This window comes from Neofelis nebulosa, chromosome 16 (assembly GCF_028018385.1).
Source record: "Neofelis nebulosa isolate mNeoNeb1 chromosome 16, mNeoNeb1.pri, whole genome shotgun sequence".
Taxonomy (NCBI): domain Eukaryota; kingdom Metazoa; phylum Chordata; class Mammalia; order Carnivora; family Felidae; genus Neofelis; species Neofelis nebulosa.
Genome location: NC_080797.1, coordinates 6,696,521 through 6,717,455, shown reverse-complemented (window position 1 = coordinate 6,717,455; position 20,935 = coordinate 6,696,521). Strand labels below are relative to the sequence as shown.

The 20,935-nt window shown below is 45.2% G+C and overlaps 1 protein-coding gene across 4 annotated transcripts in view; it reads right to left on the bottom strand.

Moving 5' to 3' along the window:
- MYOCD (myocardin) overlaps positions 1–18,384 on the bottom strand; it is a 111,326-nt gene extending 92,942 nt beyond the window's left edge. For 2 of the 4 annotated variants that reach the window (XM_058705889.1, XM_058705891.1), the window contains exon 1: positions 17,912–18,383. In XM_058705889.1, coding sequence (XP_058561872.1) covers positions 17,912–17,966 — 55 coding nt within the window. In that variant the 5' untranslated portion in view covers positions 17,967–18,383. Of the gene's footprint in view, positions 1–17,911 lie in introns of all 4 variants that reach the window. The other 2 variants (XM_058705890.1, XM_058705892.1) reach the window with 2 other exon arrangements.
- Between the last annotated feature and the right edge of the window lie 2,551 nt (positions 18,385–20,935).

The window sequence follows — 20,935 nt, the reverse complement described above, 5'->3', positions numbered from 1 at the left end:
CACCTTTTCCCTTTCCTAGTCGTGGAATCTTAAGAAATTTCCTTAATGGTGCTTTCATTTATCTGTGCGTTTAGGGGTAGGGAGCGGACGGGGGTTGGGGGGAGGAGTGACATCTCCTCCATATAGGATCCTTGTTAAGATTAAGTGGGCGCATGAGACACGCCTCGAGTAGGCCCGGCAAGCAGTGAGCCCCAGATAATTCTCGGGGTGCCCCGGCCTGTGGCGGGAGGACAGGCGAGCACCAGACCACATCGTCCCCAGAGCCGCCCCACCAAGGTCATCGCCCAGCTGCAGGGAACTTTTCCCCCCATCACCAACAGGTCCCCGAGGCACAGAACAGAAACTCGGCAACTGACATAAACAATTTCAAACAATAATTTCAGAAGACAAATTGTTCCATTTGGGCATCCAGATTCCTCTCGGAGGCTTTCCCCACTTGTTTATGTATTCGTGGCCTGGAGCCACGAGTGGATTAGGCAGACAGCTTGCACAGCCCCAGGGACAGCAGGAACGGCCTGCGGGAGAAAGAACTTGCCATTTGACCCGCTTTCCTTGAAAGCTATTGCTGGGGCGGTGGGGGCGGGGGGGTGGGTCCTTGAGAAGAGGGCCTCTTGATTTACACCTCCTGGTGGCCACCCACTCGCTGCGAGAGGTCACCAGACCCGATGCCAGGGGATCCAGGTTCGAGTCCTGCGCTGTTGTCTTTCTACGGGCGTGAATTTGAGCTGGCGATCAACCCTTTCTGGACCGGGCTGTCCCATCTCTACAAGGAAGGTATCATCACACCCCACGTAAAGGCACTTGCAGCAGTCCAACCGAGACTCCTTTAGCAGCGACAAATCGCTAGGTGATTTTAATAAGGACATTCGTAAGGCCATGAATAAGGCCAGCGTACCTGTCCAGAGCCAACTTGGAGAAACACTGATAACCAAGGGGAAGTGGAGCTTGGAGCAGGGAGGGCAAGGAAGAGGCATTCTCCCCCAGTGAAGAGGAGAAGTTTCATTCCACATTGCTGGAGTCCTCGAATGTCTATTTTAGTTCTTTTGAGATCCTGAGCGGTGCCGGTAGAATCCCGTGCTGGCATCACTTACGGTATGTATCACCTTTCTGATTAGAAAAGAAAGGCATGTTCATCATAGAAAATTTGGAAACTGTACAGAGGTTCCAGGATGGAGAGCAAAGTTCATGGTAATTCACGTCTTTAACACTTGTGATAGAACACCTGCCAACACTTGGCCTTCTTTCTTCCAATTCACGTACATGCATATATACGTGAAACATATATAATATATACACACATGCATATATACGTGAAATATATATATATAACATATACACACAGTATATGCATATACATATATATATGTATATATACAATATCTACCCTACGATTTCTCAAGAACTGGGATTGTTTGACATATGGAACACTGAAACCTCTTTCCTGCTTTATAAATAGCTTTCTGGGGCACCTGGGTGGCTCGGTCGGTTAAGCACCTGACTTTGGCTCAGGTCATGATCTCACGGTCTGTGAGTTCGAGCCCCGCATCAGGCTCTGTGCTGACAGCTCAGAGCTTGGAGCCTGCTTGGGATTCTGTGTCTCCCTCTCTCTGCCCTTCCCCTGCTCGTGCTCTGCCTCTCTCTCAAAAAATAAATAAATATTAAAATAAATTTTTTTAAATAAAGTTTTCCATCTCATGGAGGTATTCTTTGAAAGCACCATATTTAACGTGCATGCTCTAACCCATTTTCAGTGATTTCAAACATTCTCCTTTGGTTGAACATTTCAGGTTTTTCCCTTTAATTTTTCTGCAGCAGATATAACACCACAAAGAATAAATCTCTGACCTTTCACAGGATACATATACTATATACATATATATACAATAGACAGTCTAATACTATACATTATACACTCGCACTGTTATATATAGAATAGTGACACATATTAAGAGTGATACAGGGGCACCTGGGTGGCTTAGTTGCTTAAGCATCTGACTTTGGCTCAGGTCATGATCTCATGGTCTGTGAGTTCGAGCCCCTCATTGGGCTCTGTGCTGACAGCTCAGAGCCTGGAGCCTGTTTCGGATCCTGTGTCTCCCTCTCTCTCTCTGCCCCTCCCCTGTTCATGCTCTGAGACTCTCTCTCAATAATAAACGTTAAAAAAAAGAATGATACATATGTGAGTATATATAGGAGTATATGTGAGTATATGCATGTTATATATGTATGTATATATATGCCTTACATTTTCCATTAATGTACTGATTCTGGTTATCTTCAACTTTGGAAAAATAGCAAATGTACATATATTAAAAAAAATTTTTAATGTTAGAAAATAATCATAGCCCTGCTGTTAGACACAAGGTTTTGAAACAACCAGACATAACATTTAGAATATTTTCTGTGTCTGGGACATTCCATGGTGTCAGCTTCTAATCTATGTGTCAAGACTGGAAACTTCTGCAGAGGCTGGCACTCCATGGAGCCCGAGGTTCCTTTGCAACCCCTCAGCTTCATCCTGTTCTCATCTCCCAGCCAAAACTGGGTTCATCTTGCCGGATTTCCTCCTCTCCTAACCAAAAGCTCTTCGGATCTGAAGCCAGTGCAGGTGGCGTTGAAGAGAGCTTTGAGCAGGGGAATCGCTCTGTTGAGAGAGCCACTGGGTTCAACACCAGGCACCTGCCGATCTTAGCACGGTTTCTGCTTCCCCTGCCGGCACATTTCTCAGTGGGGTCATGTGGCGAACTTGGTTCTGGGGACCCAGAAGCTAACGTTCTGGTTTTAAATCTACTGGGGACCTTAGACAAATTTTTTCTTTCCCTTTTATTTATTTATTTAGAGAGAGACAGAGACAGCACAGGAAGGGAAGGGGCAGAGAGAGAGAGAGGGAAAGAGAGAGAATCCCAAGTAGGCTCTGCACTGTCACAGCAGAGCCGATGTGGGGCTCAAACCCACATACAGCGAGATCATGACCTGAGCCGAAACCAAGAGCTGGATGCTTAACCACCTGAGGCGCCCCTAGACTAATGTCTTAATGTCTCATCTGTACGAGCACCTTTGTGATCTCACAGAATTGGTATGAAAATAAAAGCATACGGACTAATGGGATTTATTTTTGGTGGAGAGAGTTTAATGAACCATAAAATATTATATGTATATATAACATGCACTATATATATTCAGTATAATAAAGCAGACTGTTCTCTTAGCTACTCGATCCCCCAGTGTTCTTCCCTCTACAGAGAGCTGTTCGCCTTGCTTTTATTTTTAGACAGAACAATATTTTCAATTTTAAGAGTAAAGAATTTCGGTTCTCAGTAGTGTCTGAAAAACAGTCAAGAGTCTTCGCTAATCCTGAGAACCAGTGGTAACCTTGCAGGGTCCCAGACGAGGCTGGGGCTCTCTTCAGAAACACCTACAGACCCAAGCTGGACAACAATCACCCCTCTCTGGAGAGTGAAACAAACAAGAAAGCCTTCCCTAAGAATTTTCTGGAAAGGGAGGGAATACGTGATAATAGGTATACAGAGCACTTTATAGAATACCGCGTAAGTTCTATAATAATACTTATCTTCATTACTTTTTTTAAGTTTATTTATTTTGAGAGAGAGAGAGAGAGAGGGCACACAGGAGGGGCAGAGAGAGAGGGAGAGAGAGGGAGAGAGAGAGACTCCCAAGCAGGCTCTGTACTGACAGCACAGAGCCCAATGTGGGGCTCAATCTCATGGACTGTGAGATCATGACCTGAGCCGAAATCAAGAGTCAGAGGCTTAACCGACTGAGCCACCCAGGCGCCCCTATTGGTGGGAATTGATTATGAACTTGAACACCCCCCTCCCCCCGCCCCCATCAGGTTCTCAGCCACCTCTATCTAGTTGTGCCTCAGAGAGGGTCTCTCTGACCTCCACTATGCCATGACTTAAACAAAAAACACTCACTTAGCGGATTATTACCAGAGTCATTCCCGAGTATTATAGATGGCACAAGACACACTGAATAATCAAAATAAAGAATATGGGAATATAAAAATAAAAATTAAACATTACTCACAGCCTCACCACCCAGAAATAATTACCTTGGTGATGGATTTTTCTAGGCTTTTGTTCTCTACGCCTTAAACGCTTTTCAGTCTGTTTTGCTGTGTTTGGATTCCTAACTTATGGAGCTTAAAATATTTCGACTTTTAAATATATATTTTTTAAAGTGCCTATGGGTCAAGGTGAGTCTGGTGTCTTAGACTTCTTGACATTTCAAGTGTTGGGGTCGGGCACTAAATTTAAAATTGTCTTCTAATATTCTAGATCATGTCAGAGGCTTAAAATATATAGCCAATTTAACTTTGGTACTCAAACCCTACAAATCCTGACTTGAATTTTTGTCTATTCAGTTAGGCTTACAGAAATGTGTTCTCTTCCACCACTATGATAATGTGGCCAATTTCTCTTTATACTTTGGCTTATTTAAAAAATTTATAGATACCAATACATTCTTATTTTAAAGGATTCAAATGGTATGTGTGTGTATACCCAAAAGATAAGGTCTTACTCTCCTCCTAACCCTGGGTATCACTGTGAACAGTGTGACTTCTATTCCTGGAGATTCTCTTCTGTGTGTTTACATCTAAATATTTTTAAAAATAAAAATGCAGAGGCGCCTGGGTGGCTCAGTCGGTTAAGTGTCCAACTTTGGTTCAGGTCACGACCTCACAGTTCGGGGGTTCGAGCCCTGCGTTGGGCTCTGGGTTGACAGCATAGGGCCTGCTTGGATTTTCTGTCTCCCCCTCTCTCTGCCCCTCCCTGCTCATGCTCTCTCTTTCAAAAATAAACATTAAAAAAATAAAATAAAAATGCAAATATATTGCCTGATTGTTTCATAATCTGTTTTTAAAAACTAATTGTAGGTCTTAGAGATCTTTTCATGTAAGTTCATACAGAATTTTACCATTTATTTTTTTTCTTTGCATTGTATTTTATTGTATTTCATTGTATGAGTGTACCATAATTAAATTAACCATGCCACTAACTGATGGATGTTTACACTGTTTCCATCCTTTTTGGCATTATAAACTATAATGTGATGTGATGAGAATCCCTGTACATGCAAGCATCTCTTTAGATTACATGCCTTAATCTTGGTTGATGATAAGCTCATTTAAAACGTAACAGAAAATGTCAAATTGTTGTTTTTCTTTAATTTTTTTTTAATTTTACTTGAGAGAGAGAGAGAGCGAGCGAGCATGAGCAGGAGAGGGGCAGAGAGAGAGGGAGACACAGAATCCGAACAGGCTCCAGGCTCCGAGCTGTCAGCACAGAGCCCGACGCGGGGCTCGAACTCAGAGACCGCGAGATCACAACCTGAGTCGAAGTTGGACGCTCAACGGACTGAGCCACCCAGGCGCCCCAGAAAATGTCAAATTGTATCCCATAAGGCTTTCGGATGTGCTTAGCCTTCGGATGTCTATTTCTCCATACTTGCTAAATACTTGATGCTATCAATATTTTAAATTTTTACAAATCTGATGTTTTTAAAAAATGCTGTCTTTCAATCTGAATATTCTTGAATGTGGTTTCAGTATATTCCATGTGCTTTTTTGACTGTTTTTCGCCTTTGAATTATCTTTCGCTTTAGGTTGTGGGCTATTAATCCTATTGTTTATAGAAGTCCCTTTAATAAGTTTGTCTGAATACACATTTCAAATGTTTTCTTTCAATCTACTGTTTCGATTTTTAAATTTCTTTTGCTGTTTTTTTCCCCCATGTAGCTTCTGAAACTTTTTAAGTGGCCAAATATGTCAATTTTTATTTCTTCTCAGGCTTCGGCAACATGCTGGGGAGGGCGTATCTTATTCCAAGATTATAAAATTATTGTTTTCTTCTAACATTTTATAGATTTCCTTAGCTCTTTGATCCGTATGGAATTGTTTAAAAGATTCATTACAAAATAGCTGAAATCATTTACTTCCGAAAGGACAATTTTCCCAACAAACCTTTATTGTATTGCTGATTTGAGAGCAGCCATTATCACAGATTAATAGAGTTTAAACTCATAGACACATAAATGTCTATGTGTATGTGTACAACAGACACAATTCTGATCCACCGATAATGTGTTTTACTTCTAATTCTAATTACTACATAGGTATTTTTTTTCCAGCTTTATTGAGGTATAATTGACATAATTCTAAGGTAAGAGTGCACAACATGATGGTCTGATATGCATACAGGCTTTTGAAGGATACCCACCACTGAGTTAATTAACATGGCTCTGACCTCACATATTTACCTTTGTTTGTTTCTTTGGTGAGGAGACTTAAGTTCCAGGCTCTTGGCAAACCAATTATCCATACAGTGTTACCAACTACAGTCACCATGTTATAAACATTAGATCCACAGACCTTATTCGCCTTATAACCAAAGTCTGTATCCTTTTACCAACCTCTCTTTATTTCTCCCACCCTCCAGCACCTGCTGAACACCATACTACTCTCTGGTACTAGAGATTTCTTTTGTTGTTAAAACTGTTTCGGGTCTTAGGGCAACTCTATTCTTGTTGGTGGTTTTCAAAAATTCCTTGCATTTTTGTTCTCAAATGGAGATTGAAATAGTCAGCTTTCATTAAAAGTCCTAAAATTCTTGGGGCACCTGGGTGGCTCAGTTGGTTAAGCGTCCAACTCTTGGTTTCGGTTCAGGTCATGATCTCATGGTTTTGTGAGATCAAGCCCCACATTGGGCTCTGTACTGACAGCGTGGAGCCTGCTTGGGATTCTCTTCTCTCTCTCTCTCTCTCTCTCTCTCTCTCTCTCTCTCTCTCTCTGCCCCTCCCCTACTCTCACTGTCTGTATCTCTCTCAAAAATAAATAAACTTAAAAAAAAAAAGTCCTAAAATTCTGGGAGGATGGCATGTATAATGTATGGATTAACTCATACTAGAAACAAGTCTCTTGATAAATCACTGTTTAGGAAATCAAGGACAATAATGGTAACTGGGTATATGCCTGGAGTTGTAGTCCAGAAAGAAGCATATTAAAACTACTTGGCCAAGTAGGTGTGTATGTTGGAGTGGGGGAGGGGTGGGGGAATGGGGGGTGGGAGGAGGGAGTTCTAGGTTCTAATAGCAATGGTCATCTTGGCACAGTGGAACCAAGGGGATCAGATGTGGCCTCCACCACTTACTGGTTACATTACTCTGACCAAGTTGCTTAATATCTTTGAGACTTGGCTTCTTCATCTATAAAATGAGATGGATAATCATACGTGTCCCATAGCATTCTGTAAGGATTAAATGAGATCATACAAGTGCCCCAGATAACAGGTTCTCATTAACTACTAGTCCTCTTTGCTTGTCCTTTGATGAGATATCAGTCATATTTGGTAACAGGTGGTCCCCAAAGAGCCGGTCACACAGAAGTTCCCAAAGGTATCTGGTAACTATGGCTCCTTTTCCTTTTTATTCTTGACCGAGAAGGTGTGAAAAGCTTATAGAACACCAGTCGCCACTAAGTACCCAAGACAACTCTGAGCTAGTTCTGTTACAGGGGCAAGCATTCATTTCCAAATGGAAATCAGACTAGGGTTAAGCTTCGTACATAGTAAGTGCTCCAGAAATATCAGCTACCACAGTGGATCATAAAGATTCATAACCATTATTCCTACACTTGGATAGTTACTCTTAACAATGAGTATCCTATAAAATAATCCTGGGGAATAAAAAGGCTATGTACATTAAGATTTTCATAGTAGTGTTATTTACAACATAAAAACTATAACTGGCTTCATTTTCCAACACAAGTGGAAAAGGCTTAGCAAATTACTCTATACTCACTTGATGGACTTCAATACAGTCTCCAAACCAAGAATGTGATGCTACGTAGCAGCTTGGAAAACGACTTATGGCATCATGCTGACTGATAAAACGGCTGAATATAAACTTATGTATACACTTCGACTGTAACTTTCTAAAAATATTCACCCATGGCAGCAAGGACAGGAAGGAAACACAAAATGATAAAAACTTTTAAAGTCCTGAGGAGATCATTGTTCAAGTAACTTTGAATAGCATCTTCTAGATGTGACCTGTTTTGGAGCTTTATTGCCCCGTCTGGAGCTTGAGTACCAACAAAGCTCTCCCGTGAAACTCTACGCCTCTCAGAGAAACCAGCCGAACCAGTCTTGAGGAGGACCAAGTTGAATGACTTCTGGAAGGAAGAGTGTTTGGGGAAACAGGAAGGACAGAAAGCTATAGGGCACTTTCCAATCCCTTCACCTTATCTGTGAAAGGAACATGCTCCCTGGGGCTACCTGTCTACATTTCATAAGAACTGATGCCTCTGCACCACTTAAGAGGTGGAGAAGAGAGGTGCAGGTTGAGGGCAGAAAAGTCACTCAGATGGCAGATGGAACTGGGTGCCTGACAAGACAGACTACCTATCTGACTGCTTGTAGAGCCACTCTTATACAGACCGAGCTGTGGCTAAGCTCCTAGACGTGAGGGAAGCCATTAAATACACTTTAGAATGTTACAGTAGCTAAAGTCAGTCCTTGTACGACCGAGCTGTGGCTAAGCTCCTAGACGTGAGGGAAGCCATTAAATACACTTTAGAATGTTACAGTAGCTAAAGTCAGTCCTTGTACGACCGAGCTGTGGCTAAGCTCCTAGACGTGAGGGAAGCCATTAAATACACTTTACAATGTTACAGTAGCTAAAGTCAGTCCTTGTACGACCGAGCTGTGGCTAAGCTCCTAGACGTGAGGGAAGCCATTAAATACACTTTACAATGTTACAGTAGCTAAAGTCAGTCCTTGTACCACCAAAATTCTGCTGCTTCTTGGGCTAATCTAAGGTGGCTGAATACAGCAAACGTCAATTGACGTGATTAAAATAAGAGAAGCATGTGCTCCCATAGCCCTATGGGGAAATGGAAGGCTTCATCTTCCTTCCACCAACAGGAGAAAAATAATTCTTCTTTTCAATGGCTCTAGCACACACTTTGCTGTGCCAGGCAAAAATAACCACAAGCAAACAAACCATATATATACATATATATTATATATATATATATATATATTATATATATATATATATATATAATAGATATACATATATATTATATAATATATATATGTATATATAATATATAACATATATACATATATAAAAATATATAAATATATAAATATATTAACATTTATATCAATATAATTATTTATATGTTTTATAGTTATATATTTATAATATAATATTAATATATTAATATATAACTATAAATATACGAATATTTATATATTAATATATTTACACATTTACATATATTTATATATACTTGTTATATGCACATACATATATATGTATATATACACACACACACAGACACACACACAAATATGTCAGGAATCAGCCTTATTTATTTTAAATATCCGGGAATAAATGATACATTTTAACAGCATTTAGAGGCCCTCATATTTTATCTAGGAATAAGGTCTAAAACTGGTTAAGCAAAGTTCGACTTACTAGTTATTCTGGATTATATCAGAATAGAGTTTAGTGCAAATCACTCATTAAAAACAATCGCTACCTGCTTATAAAGTTGAAAGTCTAAGTCCTAAAATAGTAAGGCTGTAAAACTATTATTTGGCTAATAGTTATTTTTTTTTTTTTTTAAAGATCCTATTTATGTCCATCAAATGCTTTTCAACCCTGGGGTTAAGCACTTCGACGTCTTCTCGTACACTCCAATTTAATTCAACTAGATTAGAATCCATGTGGGGCGCCTGGGTGGCGCAGTCGGTTAAGCGTCCGACTTCAGCCAGGTCACGATCTCTCGGTCCGTGAGTTCGAGCCCCGCGTCGGGCTCTGGGCCGATGGCTCGGAGCCTGGAGCCTGTTTCCGATTCTGTGTCTCCCTCTCTCTCTGCCCCTCCCCCGTTCATGCTCTGTCTCTCTCTGTCCCAAAAATAAATAAAAAACGTTGGAAAAAAAAAATTAAAAAAAAAAAAAAAAAAAGAATCCATGTGATCTGGGTCAGTCCAACTTGACACAATCTTACTGGCTGTGCCTGTCACATGCTACAGCAGGTGAAAGATGAGGGTAATTCTTTCTGGTCTTGAAAAACTTAATTTTTTTAAAGGACCCCAGGTGCACTAAATTGGAATAGTTACAACCCTTGATTCATGTTACATTGTCACAGTCATCATTCATCCCTGAATGAACAAGTTTAATTAATTTGCTTAATAATAAACCTCCCCCTCCCCCCCCCCCCACACCTAAGAACACCACCAGCAACTTTTTCCTTACTTTAGGCTACACCGTATCTCCTCACCTGGCCCACTCCAGAGATAACTACTTTTTCTGAATTTTGTATTTTACAGGCTCTTATCCCCTTGCTGTTCCAGCCTTTCTAAAGTTTATGTATTTTGAGAGAGAGAGAGATAGAGGCAGGGACGGGCGGGGAGAGAGGGACAGAGAGAAACTCCAAGCAGGTTCCTCACTGCCAACACAGAGCCTGTTGCGGGGCTCAAACCCACAAACGGTGAGACCACGACCTGAGCTGAAATCAAGGGTCCGCCTCTCAACCGACTGAGCCACCCAGGCACCCCCGCCTTGTTGTTCTAGTTTTAAAACACACGCACATATGCCTACAAATATATCAAAACATGGATAGCTTACTTGTATTGCTTTCGAATAGTCTTTGGGGGGAAGAATAAAATGTCTTTGTAACAAATATTTCATGGGGCCCTCTATGCGGTTCACGCCACCAAATAAAGCAGTGAAAACAAACAAAAATGCTGGCCTCCACAGACAAATAACAACTTCCATTCAGGAATTAAAATTCACCCTTATTTTTTTAAATGTTTTTTTGAGAGAGAGAGAGAGAGAGTGAGTGAGTGGGGGGAGGACAGAGAGAGGGGGAGACGGAGAATCCCAGTCAGGGTTCGCAGCTATCAGTGCAGAGCCTGACGTGGGGCTCGAACCCACGGACCGTGAGATCCTGACCTGAGCCATAACCAAGGCATCCCTAAAATGCACCCGTTTTTAAAGGGTCAGCTCACTGTGTTCTCATGTAGACTTGTTGCGGCTCTAATATTCCATGTGAAGACAGGGAATGTTTCTTTCCTGCTCCCCCAACTGTATACCCAGCTCCTGGCTTCCTGTAACTTGCTTCCTTCCATTGCAAGGGAAACAGAGAAGAAACAGGTGTCGAATGAATGAATGAACAAATACAGAACTCACACACAGCATTTTCCAGGCTGCCTGTGAGCTCCTGGAGGACAGGGTTATAATCCTACTGAGGATATCCCTGGGGTCAGGGACACTGATGACTGATACCAGTGAAAAAACCAAGACATGTGAGGACTGGTAAGGATGTGAGCAAGCAGCCAGAAGGAAAACCATTGGACTGCACACCTGGGTGGGTGGGAAGGGCCTGCCAGTAACCTACATACAGAGATTCACTCCATTAAATAAATCACTGTTGAAAACCGTGAGCTTCTCTGTGCAGAGCGGAATTTTCCACAATGTGTGTATCCAGCAAAAACTGCCCCATGGGATACTGTGTGGATAAAGGTGAAATACATTTGAGAGTTACTGCCTTTTAAAAGTTCATAATATACAGGCCTGCCTACGTGGCTCAGTCGGTGAAGCATCCGACCCTTGATTTCGACTCGGGTCATGATCTCACAGTTCAGGAGATCGAGCCCCATGTTGGGTTTTGCACAGACCATGTGGGATCTCCTTGGGTTCTCCCCCTTCCTCTCTCTCTCTCTCTCTCTCAAAATTCATGAATAAACTTAAAAAAAATGAGTTCATAATATATATTAGAACTAGTAAAGTCTTCAAGAAATCTTGCAGTTAAAGATCCAATCTAATTTTCAGGATATTCTGCTTCCCTCTTGCTAAAAATGTCCTGCTACACAAATGTTTAACGTCCTGTGGAACTAGTCTTCTGTGGACCACCCTGGGGAAAACACTGGGATTGTGGCTACATAATCCATATTAAGGGGAAAGTTCTGTAGAAGAAAATCTGCAGGACAGAGGGACTGCAAAGTTGAGGAAAGTGAGGTCATAGGCAAAATAATGTGTCCCCTGCAAAGATGTCCACGTCTTAGTCCCAGGGACCTGTGAATATGTTGCTTTACATGGTCCTATGGACCATAGTGTGTCCCATACCCCTCTCCAAATTCATATATTGAAGCCCTAACCCCCAATGTGATGGTATTTCCTTTGGGAAATACTTAGGGAAATACTGTCAGTATTCCCTTTGGGAAATACTTAGGTTTAGATGAGGTCATGAGGGTAGGGCCCTCCATGATGGGCTTAGTGCCCTTGTGACAAAAGAACCAGAGAGTTCATCCACCCACCCCCATTTCTGTTCTCTTTCCTTTTTCTTTTCCCTGTGAGGACATAATGAGAAGGCAAGCCAAGAGGAGACCTCTCACCAGACACGGACCATGATGGCACCCTCAGACCTCCAGCCTCCAGAGCCGTGAAAAAATGAATTTCTGTTGTGTAAGCCTCCACTCTATGACACTGCTGTCATACCAGCCGTGCTAATAAGACACAGGACACTGGGGATACTAAGGCTGTAGATGCAATTTAGGTTGCTAATCAGATGACCATAAAATAGGGAGATTATCCCGAATGCGCCCAATGGAAAGGCATGTGGGAGGCAGAGGCAGAAGGAAGTCAGAGAGAGAGTTGAAGGTGCTAGACTATTGCTTCTAAAGATGGCTTCTAGAAGGAGCCATGACCTACGGGGTGCAGGTGCTTCTAGAATCTAGAAAGGCCAAGGAAACAGATTCTCCTTTAGAGAGAGCCCTATTAATAACACTTGGATGTTAGCCCAGTGAGACCCTTCTCTGACTTCTGACTTCCATAATTATAACAAATCTGCATTGTTTTAAGGCACTAATGTTGTGGGAATTTGCTGCAACAGCCACAGGAGGCAAACACTGCTGCTGAGAAAGGAATCAGTGGCTGTCAGCAAAGACACAGTAAGTTCAGATAGAAACAGATTGCATGGACACTGGCGTGAGCATGAGAATTAGCCCTTATCTTCCTCCTCGTCTCATTATATCTGGTAGAAATTCCTGAAAGATCTTGACAGAGCAAGTTTTCCAAAATTTTAAAAATGATCCATTGGTCATTTCAATGGCACGATGGGTGTGGGGGGGTGGGGGCGCCTGGGTAGCTCAGTCGGTTAAGCGTCCAAATTCGGCTCAGGTTATGATCTCGAAGTTCACAAGTTTGAGGCCCCCCCCCCCCCACCATCGGGCTCTGTGCTGACAGCTCGGAGCCCGGAGCCTGCTTCGGATTCTGTGTCTCCCCCTCTCTCTGCCCCTCCCCTGCTCACGCTCTGTCTCTCTCAAAATATAATAAACACAATAATTTTTTAAAAAATTTTAAAAATTAGCAAGATGTAATTAAGGAATAGTTAAGATATTTGTGCTCGTGTAAGCACACAAAAACATGGTCTTCAGTGAGATACTGAAAAGGAAGACAGAGCACACAAAGCGATCGAAATGATGGTCTTAGAAGACCGTGTTCATCATGAAGACGACAGGTGTGAATTATTTATTTATCAGCTCAAGAAACAGGTGTCGAACATCTCTCGTATGTCTGGTTCCCTGAGAACACATCCGCTCAAAAACATCATGGTAATGCTTTTATGAAGCTTATGGGCTTCCAATGTTACAAAAACACTCAGGACTTGGGAAAAAAAAAATATATATATATATCTCAAATCTTAGGGCTGAAAGCTAATGCAGATGCAACCAGTCAAAAATCCTCTATTTTGTGGATGACGAAAATGAAGTTTAAAAAGGTCAATTATATATATACATATATATGTATACGTATATATACATACATATATGTATACGTATATATGTATATATATTTATATATGTATATATACAAATTTATACACATAAATTATATATACACCATAATATGCAATTAGGCACTTTCCTAGGTTAAATTATTTCTTCTAGGCTACAAAACTAATTAATGATGAAGGTGGGACCAGAGCCTGATGAGCGTCTCTTGAGCTCATGGCGACAATTTCTTCAGTGGTGTCCAATATGGTAAACACCTTCAGGGCCAACATCTTCATTCAATTTCCTCGATTCATAGGAGAGAGATTCTAAGGATGGGAAGGATCTAGCCAAAAGTGTGAATCCGTTGTCCTTTAAGGTGATCTAAAGGATGACCGTGGTGTCCTGGTGAGGGGTGCACTGCGTTTTCCAGAAGGACAGCAGCCAAGGATGATAAGACTTGGACTGCAGACCTGGGATGCCTGTGCCTGGACACCGCTCAGGTTGAAGGCAGGGTTGCCAGATGAAATACAGAATGCCTGGCTCGATCTGCATTTCAGGTAACAGTATGCCCCTTGTTTTGTAATCTGCTAAAAACCTAAGCATTGTTTATCTGAAATTCAAATTTAACTGGGCATCCTGTATTCTTATTTATTAAATCTGCCCTAAATTTGTAGGGGAAGGAGGCAATATCATGGTGGATACTGGAGTCTGCCTTGGCATGGACTGTTTTCAGTTGGAAGAGGAGGAAAAAAAAAGCAAAAGAAATGTAGTTCTTTTTGAAGGGGGATCCATAAATGGACCACTCTTTTTTTAGTTTCTTAACATTTATTCATTTTAGAGAGAGAGAGAGAAAGAGCGTGAGCAAGGGAGGGGCAGAGAGAGCGAGAGGGAGACACAGAATCCGAAGCAGGCTCCAGGCTCTGAGCTGTCAGCACAGAGCCCGTCGCGGGGCTCGAACTCACGAACTGCGAGATCACGACCTGAGCCGAGAAGTCGGCCACTTAACCGACTGAGCCACCCAGGCACGCAGACCTCTCCTTTTGATCCTTTGTGCGTGGTGTGTGTATGTGTGCATGTGAGCATACTCACATACGCAGGAGTCCTCGGCTTTTGTTGACACAAAAACTCCGGTGTGAAAGAAAACCATTGACAGGGATACTGATTACAGATGTTGACCAAACAACACGGAGAATGTTTTAGAGGGTAAAAATGTGACCGGTCTAAAAGTACTGCTACCTACTGGACTTATAGAAACGGTCTACCATGTGTGTCCAACAGTTACACAGCCCAATCACCATTTTGCTTGTTCCCAGTCTTTGTGTGTTTTACATAGAACCCTAAAATGTGAGGAGAGGGTCTCTGCGATCACCTCGTCCAACTTGGACATTTACGGATTAAGTTACGGAGACTCAAGACAAGTCACGGACCCAGGATGGCGCTCTGTAATAACAGGACAGTATTTGTTGAGGGCTTAACCAAATTCCAGGCATTTAAAAAATGATCTGCTTCTATCATCACATTGAATCCTGACTCCAACCCTGTCATCATCGTTATCGTTCAGATGAAGCAAATTGAGGCAGAGAGAATTATGCAATTTACCTAAGGTCAAGGCTATACCGTTGGAAAGTAGAAACGGCCTGCTAAAAACCCAGCTAGTTTGGCTCCAGACCAATCTCTGGGGGAGTCAGTGAGTGTGTGGTTCACACACTCAACCACGACACCCCTTGTCCTCTCAAATACGACGAGTTTATATCATAAAATATGTTAATACATGTAAAAACGTCCTAGTTTCCTGCTCTGGTAAGGGTGATTTTGTACTTAATAACGAGGTCACTCCAACGAGGTTGGCTGCACACACGTCAGTTTCAGAGTCAAAAACAGTGATGTTTACTTATAAACCAGCCCCACGACCCAGGGCGTCTTGCTGTGATCAGAGAACAATCTAGCTGCATTTCTTCCTTGAAATAGTTTCATTCAATACGTATCACCACCGTCTACCCTCCAAGCAAACATGAGGAGCTCATGAAACAAGAAAAAAAAAAAAAAGCACACTGAGAAAACGCACAGGAGAGAAATCAAACAGAGAAGAGGCCACCCTGTCCATCGCCGGCTACAAAATAAACCCAGTTCTCTTGGGAAGCGCACCCTGCCTACCGGACATCTGAGTGGGGGAGCTATGACCGTCATTATATCCAGGAAGAATAATCGAGGTCTGCAACACCTCATTCACTTAGTTTCACGTGCTGCTCGTTTTTCTTCTCCGTCTTTCAGGGGCTTATCAACCCCTTGCACCTTCGAGGACCAAACCCGCTTTGTCCATTTCCAGACCCCAGGTTTGCTATGCCCCATGTGTGCACTGGTGTCATGTTCTCCTCAAGCTACCCTTCCGGTGACACAAAAGCCAAAGCTTTAAAACAAAAGAAAAGGAAACAAAAGAAAAAGAAAGGAAGGAAAAAGAGAAAGGGAGGTGGGGACTGGAGTCCTCAGAAGCTCCAGGATCTACCTGGGAAACGCCAGGACTCCACTGAGCCACTGAAACAGGAATTAGGAGCCTGGCTAACATGGTCTTCCCTCTCGTCTGCACTTTCACCCATAGGAAGGGTTCCTTGACGAGTTCCCGAAGTCCCTTTTGCAATTTTACCATCACGTACTTCAACTCCTTTTAGAGACAGACCAGCCCCTCCCCTGCCCACCCCCCCACCGCAACGCGAAATTGGGAAGGGCGCAGGCATCTGAAATCATGAGCTTAACAGCTTCTTGCAAAAACAGAACTGCATACTCTCTTTTTCAGAAAGGTGGCGGTGTTGCCTTGCGGTTTTGACCGAATCACCGAGCAGTGGCCAGGTCCAGCGGATTAGCAGACCAACCAGCGCACCTCGCCAGGGAAAGGAGACGAGGGCCTTAATCCACCGAGGGACCCGGGGCCTGCCAGAGCCCGGAGCATCAGGGTACTGAGGCTTGTGGCCACACAAGCTCTCGAGTGGTCCTGTCCCTTCGGCAGTTACACAGCCATTTACAAAAACCTCCTGTGGGGCCCCCAGGCCTCTAAGGGCCGGGAGCGTCTAAGGGAGTCACAGATGACCCTTCACTTTCCCCCACCCCCTGCTTCTCATCTTCGAAACATGAATCCCAGGTGAAGCACCGAGTGGCCCCATTTGGAAAAGCTGCGGAAAACTTAGCCAACTACAGCAACATGCTAACACCTGTTACCCGGAGTGTTGGCTTAGGAGTGCTCATTAAGGAATCCACCTTCTAAGCGGCAACTCTGCCCTGCGTGGGGTGGTTTATTACCACTTGTATAAAATCGAGATTCCACATCGTGCTGCGCGGACACCCACACGTCGATACCTTCCATGGGAACCCAAACCAACCCTTCAAGGCCAGAGGCTAAGACTTCCCGGCTGTCCCTTCCACTCACCGTCACTCGGCGTCCTTTGAAAAGTTTCTCTGTGCGCCGCTAACACGGAAATTTGGAGGGGGGGGGGGGGCGGAATTCTCCATTTATAAATATCGGATGGTTTGGGGAAAAAAAAGTATTTGTGGCACTGGACCTTTTTTTTTCCCCCCTACAGTGATGTCATCTCAAATACTTGGTGTGCTCCAAATTTGCTATTTTTACTTCCCCCAAGTGACTTTTTTTGGGAAATACATTTGTTTGGATTAGCTACATTTTCAGTGACCCGGTGTCTATTAATACGCAGAATCAGGTTCATCTCCTCAGCAATTACAACTGATATTATGCGGCGCTCACGCTTGGGAGCCCTCATTTGTTCATTTCCAAAGTTGTTCCTTTCAGATGGACCCCTCCAAAGGTTCTGCTCACGGATACAGAACAGATAAACACAGAATTGGCCTTTTCACAAACAAAAATCACACCCAACAACTCAAAGCATTTAAAACGGAAGACCTTAAAGTTCCCCCTCCCCTCCCCCAAACTCCAAAGTCAAATAAAAGTCTCCACTTTCAAAAATGTGCCTGGGGTGGGTGGGACAGAGTGAGAGTAGCCACGGCGGGCTTCGAAACACTGGATGGAAAGCAGTCTAGACGTGGGAGCTGCCGGAGAGGAAAGGCAATAAGGAACGCTAAACGCCTTAGCCCTACCTGATCTGAATTTGCTCCTAATCAGCAAGGAATGCTCAGACCCCAGGAGCGTCATGTTGAGTGTCCACGAGCCGCTGGTCCCTCTGCCAGACGCCCCCTGTTTTCCACCAGGAACGGGCTCCCGGAGCCCAGCGGAGCGCAGCTAACAACCCAGAATTCATCCACCTCTCCGGGAGCGCCCCTGGGCAGGAGGACAGTGGCAGCCAGCGGCCGAGAGCGGTGTCCCCGGAAGGCTGGCGGCTCCCCCCTCGCCGCGCGGGGCTAACTGCCTCTGAGCCGGCGGGACCCTCCTCCTCCACCGAGTCCGGCCGGGAGCGGCGGCATCCCAGGCGTGCCCCGCTGATGTCATAGGCTGACAGCGATCGCGGAGTATCGCCACCACGCCTTTATGAAGGGCCCAAGTTTGCCATCTGATACTTTTTTACTACTGACAGCGGCTCAGCCAATCAGGCGCGGCGAGCGGGGCCGGCGGCCGCCGGGGGAGCCGCGGGCGCTCGGGGTCCGGGCCGGCGGCGGGTGGGCGGCGCATGGAAGGGGGGCGGCGCGCTGGGGTAGGGGCACGCGGGGTCCCGGCAGGCGGCGGGTGGACCGCGCACAGGGGGAGGGACGCAGGGGCGCGCGGGGTCAAGACAGGCGGCGGGTGGACGGCGCGCAGGGGCAGGGGCGCGTGGGGTCCAGACGGGCGGCGGACAGGGGCAGGGGCGAAGGGGCCCAGGCAGGCGGCGGGTGGGCGGAGCGCAGGGGTAAGGGGGGTGGTGCGCAGAGGCAGGGGCCCAGGAACCGAAACAGACGGTGGGTGGGCGGCGCGCAGGGGCAAGGGCGCAGGGGCGCACGGGGTCCGGGCCGGCGGCGGGTGGGCGGCGCGCAGGGGCAAGGGGGTGGCGCGCTGAGGCAGGGGCGCAGGGGCGCGCGGGGTGGCTGCGAGTCCCTGGCGGGAAGGAGGCGCCCGCGCGCCTGGAGCCCAGCAGGCTCGGGCGCATCGCGCTCCCACGTTCTGTCTGCGCCGCAAAGACGAGCGTCCACGGAGAAAGTGGAAAGCCTTTAATTTCCCCGGGATATGCGCTTTTGGGGCCAGCCTGATCCGGTGGATGCGCACATCCAGCCCCGGGACTCAAGACCCTCTGTCTGGGGGTCGGGGGAGGAGACACAAGGGTTGGCTGAATACCCTTTGGGGCCCCAGTAGGGCGGGACTCAAGGAGGGATCGTCTCAGGAGCTGTGGTTCGGCTTTAGCTTGAAAAGGCTCAAGGCTTTTCCTATGAATGAGTCCCTCCTTAGCGGGGAAATCCATTCCGGACCCCAAACGGAGTCCGGAATGCGCCAGGCGTTAGATGCTCTACGTGATCTGAATTTGCTGCTAATCAGCAAAGAAGGCTCATCGAGAAGTAACACGAAAGCCCTGCTCTCAAGAAGTTTGCTTAGTAGGTGGTGGCGTGGAAAATAAAAACCAAGCTGTGTTTATATACCTAACCTTGGGTTGGATTTATTCGCAGCCTTACGTCCGTGTGGGTCCCACGCCTCCTCTATCACATACGTAACTGCTTTTGGCTCAGGAGAACTCAACCCTTAAAAGGTCAGAGGGTGACAGGTGGCTCCTGGGACACCTTCTAGTGCCTTGAACTCAGACCTCTGCGGGAATTCTCTGATCCTTACCATCACTGGATCTGACCAGTCTTTTGTGTCAATTAGTCTTCTTGAGACAGGCCGTTCAATTCCTGTGTCAGAAAGGACGCAGAGCAATCCCACTCGTGTTCCCATTGGGAATGGTGTCCCGGCCACGGAGGGCTGTTGACAGGCCGAGGAGATGCCCAAGGGGATCTTGACTGTGTCACTTTCCTAGGCCTGCAGAAATGAGTTACTTCGAGTTTGGTGGATCCAGAGGACCCAAGTTTATTACCTCGCCGTGCTGGAGGGCAGAAGCTGGAGACGGGTTCTCAGGGGCTAGAAGCCAGTATTAACAGGTATTATCAGTATCCCCCTCTGGAGGATCCAGGAGAAACTGTTTCTGAGTCCGGTTCCGGGTTCTAGAGGCCATCCGTGTTCTTCTGCTCATGGCCCCCTCCTCTCCTCTCCAGAACCAGCAGTGGTGGGGGCAAGCTCTGATTGTGAGGGGGGTGGCTCTGATCTCCACCCCTCCACCCTCTTCTGCCTCCCTCTTCCGCATTTGAAGGATGCTTGTGATTCCCTTGGGTCCACCTGGCTAAACCTTAGTGTAAGGTCAGCTTATTGCCAGCCTTAATTCCATCTGTTACTTATGTCATTGCCCTTTGCCAGGCAGTGTTAAAATAGTCACACTAGGGGATGAAGGTGTGAACAGCGGTGAGGAGGGCATATTCTGCTCGACACAGAATGACCCCCTCTCCCTACCAGCAGGTTCCTGCCCTCAGTCAAGCCCCAGGCTCCTGGTCTCCAAAGGAAAGAAGTCAAGGGGGTGCGGTTTGGAAACTTAGAACTCCAGCAACTTCCAGATGCCCGTGGCGGAGAGGTGCTCTTCCGGGAAGAGATTAACAACATGGGGAATATTGCAAGATAATCCAGTAGAGAAAGAAAAAGAAAAGGAAAAAAAAAAAAAAAAAAGCCAAACAGATTTTTATCCGGAGGGCTGGAGGGCTGAGAAGAGGTCCATGCAGCTTGGCAGAGAATTATTTTTCAGCGAAAGTTGTGAGGAAAACAGCTGAAGCCAGCATTGGATGTAAGGGTCTGCATGACCTAGGGGAGTTGGACAGAGTACATTGTTTTCCCTCTGCAGGCCTGACTCGTGTGTGTGTGTGTGTGTGTGTGTGTGTGTGTGTGTGTGGAGGGGAGCATGGTTTCTTTTTTGAGTGAGTTTGGGAAATGCTGGTAACCGAGGCCCTCAATTTTCCCATCACAGCACAGAGCTGCTGACGTCTGCCCTCTGAGATTTATGCCCCCTCCGGTGTGGAATATCTCTGGATATAAATATGCTTGTATCGAAGCTCATCCTTCCTCCTCTTCATGCAAGCATTTCTGTGCGTGTGGAAAAAAAAAAAGTGGAATTTGGAGAG